Source organism: Polyodon spathula, unplaced genomic scaffold (genome assembly GCF_017654505.1).
Source record: "Polyodon spathula isolate WHYD16114869_AA unplaced genomic scaffold, ASM1765450v1 scaffolds_280, whole genome shotgun sequence".
NCBI lineage: Eukaryota > Metazoa > Chordata > Actinopteri > Acipenseriformes > Polyodontidae > Polyodon > Polyodon spathula.
This window is the reverse complement of record NW_024471773.1, coordinates 1-5929: the sequence shown is the minus strand read 5'-3', so window position 1 is coordinate 5929 and position 5929 is coordinate 1. Positions and strand designations below refer to the sequence as shown.

General features: G+C 39.7%; 1 protein-coding gene across 1 annotated transcript; it reads left to right on the top strand.

Annotated features, from left to right (window-relative positions):
- Positions 1-2115: 2115 nt before the first annotated feature.
- On the top strand, positions 2116-5836 carry LOC121308104 (cytochrome P450 2K3-like; the record flags this gene model as incomplete). Its single annotated transcript, XM_041240392.1, has 2 exons — positions 2116-2378; positions 5671-5836. Coding segments are annotated over exons 1-2 (367 nt in total), but the record flags the coding sequence as incomplete, so codon positions are not given.
- Positions 5837-5929: the final 93 nt, after the last annotated feature.

The window sequence follows — 5929 nt, the reverse complement described above, 5'->3', positions numbered from 1 at the left end:
ACAGCTGCTTATTCTTCCTTTGTCATGCTGGAGCTTCTGATAATCTTGCTTTGTTTCCACAACCTTTGCAAAATGAGTCCAGCACCTGCTTCAGCATCTGTACAGAGCATCCAACTGCACCATTGGAGGATGGATGGTATGGAGGTACCAAAGTGGGTTTGATTGCATTCATTTTCAGGAATTAGGTAAATTTGACAGCAGTGAATTGAGGACTGTTGTCAGAGACCAATTCCTCCGGAAATCTGTAAGAAGAGAACAGGTTTAGAAGAATTTCCATGTTTTTTGTCATTCTAATTTGTGTCATGTGGAAAACTGCTAGCCATTTTAAGTGGCTGTCCACCAACACCAGAAAATAGTTCCAGTTCTTTTTGGCAAAATGGATATGAATTCTTTGCCATACTTGAATGGGCCATTTCCAGGGATGTAAGGGCGCTGCAGGTGAAGCATGATCCGTACTGCCATGCAAACATTCAATTTCCTCTGTCCTTATCCAACCAGTGGCACCAGAAACAGCTTTGGGCTAAATCTTCATACGACACATTCCAGGATGCTTTTCATGGAGATTATCTAGCAGTTCTCTGCTTTGTGATTTATCTTCTCTAGGGCGCGGTGCAGGCTCTCAACATCTCCCTAATGTCCCAATTATTGTGCATGAACCTGTATTCAGACAATGTTACTCTGATTCTGTAATGTCCCAGTCTGTTTCACACTTCATCACGCTGCTCTGTGGTGCTGGCGGTGAGCAAGATGTCATCTATCTAGGAAACATTCTACATTATCAAGATGTGGTAGTATTTGATCCAGCACTGACTGAAAGACTGAATTAAAAAACAGATGAATAAAAGGAAAAATCAGCAAAGCTGCTCATTCCTAACTGCAGTGTAGGGCCTCTATGACAGTATTCATAGCAACTTATTCAGCAGTTTCCTTTCATTCAAGGTTTATGAAGGGCTTAGTGCCCTACCTGTGCCCTACCTGTTTTAAAGTTAACAGCAGCCTTTGTTATGAAGTTTATCAGTGGGGTTACTGACTGTGTGAAAGGTAGGTTAGGAGACAGTGGGTGTGCTTATTGTGTCAGGTCTCTATGATCCTACCCTCTGCACTAGGTGAAAGGATACAGACTGTAGAGTTACAGTAGTTTAATGATTCAAATCAATGATTAATCTAATTGATTTCAATCCACTTCCATCAGGTCTTTGCTCACACAGTAATTCATCTTATTGATGCAAGTCCTCCCTGCCTCTGTGTGTAGAATGGGACCTAATGAATAAGTCTCCTCAGTATCTATGCTCTCCTGTGTTCTATATGCAGATTTTTGCATTTTTCTTGGCATGGCAGCTTTTCATTCTTTACAGAGTCCACAAAGAGTACAATAATAATAATAATAATAATAATAATAATAATAATAATAATAATAATAATAAAAACTATACAAGCATTCCCAGGGTATTATAACTGAACTGTATTATTACAAGCTCTGTACATTACATCAACTATACAAGCATTGCCAGGGTATTATAACTGAACTGTATTATTACAAGCTCTGTACATTACATTAACTATACAAGCATTGCCAGGGTATTATACCTAAACTGTATTATTACAAGCTCTGTACATCACATTAACTATACAAGCATTGCCAGGGTATTATAACTGAACTGTATTATTACAAGCTCTGTACATTACATTAACTATACAAGCATTCCCAGGGTATTATAACTCAACTGCATTATTTTGTAAATACATTAACAATATCATGTATTTTTTGCTTTTTTATCTAAGCAATTGATGGTGTCGATGTATCTCTCCATTTCTTTTTTAAACATAATAAAATGTGCTTTATCTTCTAACCATTTCATTTTATGAATATGGTATTTACCAACACATTATTCCTAGATGAATTAGGTATATAATAATATCCTGCTCCATGTCACAAGGTTTTGAAAAGTAAAGCAGAACATCAACAGCAAAAAATCTTACCTGCTTACACAATATTCTGCAAACCATTCCAAAAAATCAACAACCTTTACCTTGCTTGGCAAGAACCTGATGAAGTCCTTCTGAAGCCACGCCCACTGTGTGTGCCGCTCTATTTAAACACTGCCCAAACCCAGGAGCGTTATTCTGAACTCTGAGATAATTAACAGAGAGCCGAGGTGTCTGTGTTCCTGACAAACATGTCTGTGATTAGTCTGCTCCTAGCTCACACCTCCACTGTGTCTCTGGCTTTAGTTTTAACTGGTTTTATATTTTTATACTTTTACTGGAAATCCTCCAAGTCGTCTAATTACAGCTTCCCCCCCGGCCCGCCGGCTCTACCTGTTATTGGGAACCTGAACATTCTGGACCTGCACCGGCCGTACAAAACGTTGAGTAAGGTGAGTGGCACTGTGGACCAGGCAGGGCGTTAAGATCAGGATTTAAGTGGGTATTGTGGGTAGGTTTTTACAGATTTAACATCAGGGCTGTAGAACGAGAAACACGTCTATTTTATTGGCCTTAAGTTTAGATATTTTAGAAGTATTTTAGGCATCTGACTCTGGTTCCCTTAGCAATTAACTACAGTACTGTGTTAAAAACAATCGATCCCTGACTCTCTCTCCCTACTGTAAATGAACAATGCAAAATGCAGAACATACAGACTGACAAAAAGAACATGCATGGACACATTTAGTGCTGGGTTTGTTTTCTTTTACTATTTCTTGAATAATGTTGTATTGGCCTTCATTTAGAAGGGGATTGGTATTGTATTTAAAGAAGTGTTTTGTGCAGCTGCTCAGCAGTGAAATCAGCTGTCTTAGTGCCGATAACATCTGCCATTAAATATAACATGCAGGCAGGAGGAGTAAAATCATGCCCAATCTGATCTGAAATATGAATGTGTAATATAGCAATTCCTTCATACAACTGTTACAATGGTTAAAACATAGACATGTGTCGTGAAGTACTGTGTTAAAAACAATCGATTCCTGACTCTCCCTCCCTACGGTAAATGATCAAAGCAAAATGCAGAACATACAGACTGACAAAAAGAGCATGCATGGACACGTTTGGTGTTGGGTTTGTTTCTTTTAGTATTTCTTGAATTCTAGTTTACTGCAGCTGAGCCTCTCTGTGCTCAGCAAGGGTCCCCACAGCTCGACGTGATTAACTTTATTTCTTTATGTGCTGCAATGAAAATCTATTCAGACATTACATGAAGATGGGTTTGCTGTTTTTCCATCCCTAACCCTAACCCATCCTGTTCAAGTGCAGAGTAAACGCTCCCCAGTGTCCTGCGCTGTGGGTTCTTCACATACGCACTTACAGTAATGGGCTTACACGGGCTCTGTATTAATGTGTTACCTGAAACAACACTTCCATTTCATTAAGCATGAACAGCAGTTAATCAGCAACTCAGTTATGCATCTACTATGCAGTATTCCTTTAACAGCTTCTGTTTCCTGGAATAAAAAATAAATGACTTGCACTGGAGCTTCTGAGTTAAAAATCTTAGCAAGGACCTTAGACCTATCATGGGGTTTGTAAATAAATCTAGAACTTCAAACATGTAGTAAAACTTGAAATCTCAAATTTAGAAAAAACTAAAAAGTTTTGTAAATAAATATTTATTGTAGCGAGCTGTGTGGGTACTTGAAAGAAGATGCAGGAATCCAGGAAAAAGAACGTTTTTTATTAAACATGATCTGGCAGGTAAAACAGTACTCAGCAACATCAACAACACAAGGCTTACCACACTACTTATATACAACATGAATGGGCTTAGTCGTAACCCTAGTTCCAAATGGCAGGCTGGCACCATGCCAGCTGAGGGTCCCAAGGCGGGTTGGCACCATGCATGATGATGGTCCCAAGGTAGGATGTCACCATGCCAGCTGAGAGTCCCAAGGTAGGCAGGCACCATGCCAGCTGAGGTTCCCAAGGTGGGTTGGCGCCATGATAGCCGACCCATCAAATGACCTGTTAAAGAAATGAGAGACTCTTCTGTACAGTATGAGTGTTAGTTATTCAGACAGCATTTATTTAGGATATCTTTTAGTCATTTATAATTCTGTTATTTGAACAGATCTGGCACAGATTCACACTGTTATTTATTTACTGGTACAAATGAACAACTAGAAAAGAAACAAATGACAAGCCTTCTGCAGCTCCCTGGGCACAGGCCTGAATTAAAGCAACGTTTATGGCGCAGTCTTCATAATAATGTACCTGTAATCCAGGGCCAGACCTACACTAGCATTGTCGCTGGAGCTTCTTCTGCAGCTGAGCCTCTCTGCGCTCAGTTAGGGTCCCCACAGCCTTGTATCGGTGCAGTTTCTTGACTCAGTGCGACCTTCTTATTACTCACAATTCATTCAACACAGGTTCTGCTTGCTAACCGAGGGTTATAAGGTGGGCTGGCACCACGCCAGCTGAGGGTCCCAAGGTGAGCTGGCACCATGCCAGCTGAGGGTCCCAAGGTGGGTTGGCACCATGCCAGCTGAGGGTCCCAAGGTGGGTTGGCACCATGCCAGCTGAGGTGACGGTCACGTTGGTCCCTCAGCGCTGTCTGGGACAAATATTGCTCAGAAACAAAAGGAAGGAGATTTTATCTTCAAACTGGGAACTCTGGAACCTCTGGGAATGAACGTTGTATTCTAATAATCATGACACCATCCACAGAAGATTTGTATAATTACAATTCTTGAATAACAAGTTTACTTTACTGTGTTTATTTTTCTTTTTAAACAGCTGAAGAATGGCTTTTGCCCAAAACTAAATGAAAATAAAAGATTTTTTAATCTTTTTTTAACTTTTTGTGTATGTTTTTAAAAACCTTTTCTTTCATATGCCTTCAATTTTGTACATACGCACTCACACGCACACAGGGTGCATATGTCACATTTCTAAACTACACAACAGTAAGCTAGCCTATACCAAGTAGCATACAGCTGTGGCCAAAAGTTTTGCATCACCTAGAATTTGAAGTTTGCGACATCATTAAAATATATATATATATATATATATATATATATATATATATATATATATATATATATATATATATATATATATATATATATGAACATAATTTAAGACTTCTATTTAACATCATCTAATCAAAGAAACTACAAAATTATATTGCAAAAGTCTACTGGAAGCCATAATAGTAGTACAGTATTTCATGTTAGATTATGAAATGTCACATTTATAATTGGTACTGATAAATAAAAGACAAATGTCAAAAAATGCAGAATACGTTTTTAAAAAGCGTGGCTACCTGGCAATTGTTTCTTGATGGATCAAAAAAAAAAATATATAAAAACTGAAAGTACTCTTGCCCTGCAGCTCGTTCCAGCTGCTGACATCAAAAAAACACATGAAAAAACAAAGGCGATTCTGAGCAGCACACACATGACTAACATGAGAGCAACGGGCTGGCAGAGAGGAAAGTCCCTGTCATCCTCACAACATCCAGACAGAGGAAGAGTTTTAGGAGCAGCACACAAATGTTGGTAGTGCACGGAACACATTTTCTTAAAGTTGGTGGTGCACATGCACTACTGTGCACTACTGACGCTACGCCACTGTAATGAATGGAACATGCCACTTAAATTCAAAGTTCAAACAAGTAGACAAACTTCCCTGCTAATGCTTTGAGAGTCAACTCTCCTACTCTTCTCTCTTCAGCTCTCAGAGACGTACGGCAATGTGTTCACCTTCCACATGGGTCCCAAGAAGTACGTGGTTTTGACAGGCTATGAGGCGGTCAAGGAGGCTCTAGTAACCCAAGCAGACGACTTCTCAGAGAGAGGCCAGACGCACACCACAAACACTAGCTCTAGAGGCGGGAATGGTAAGAGAGACATGCCTCCAGAGTCCCTTCATCCAGAACTGCAGCAGGAATGGCTGGTTCACAGGTGACAGCCAGTGGTGTTGATTGGGCTAA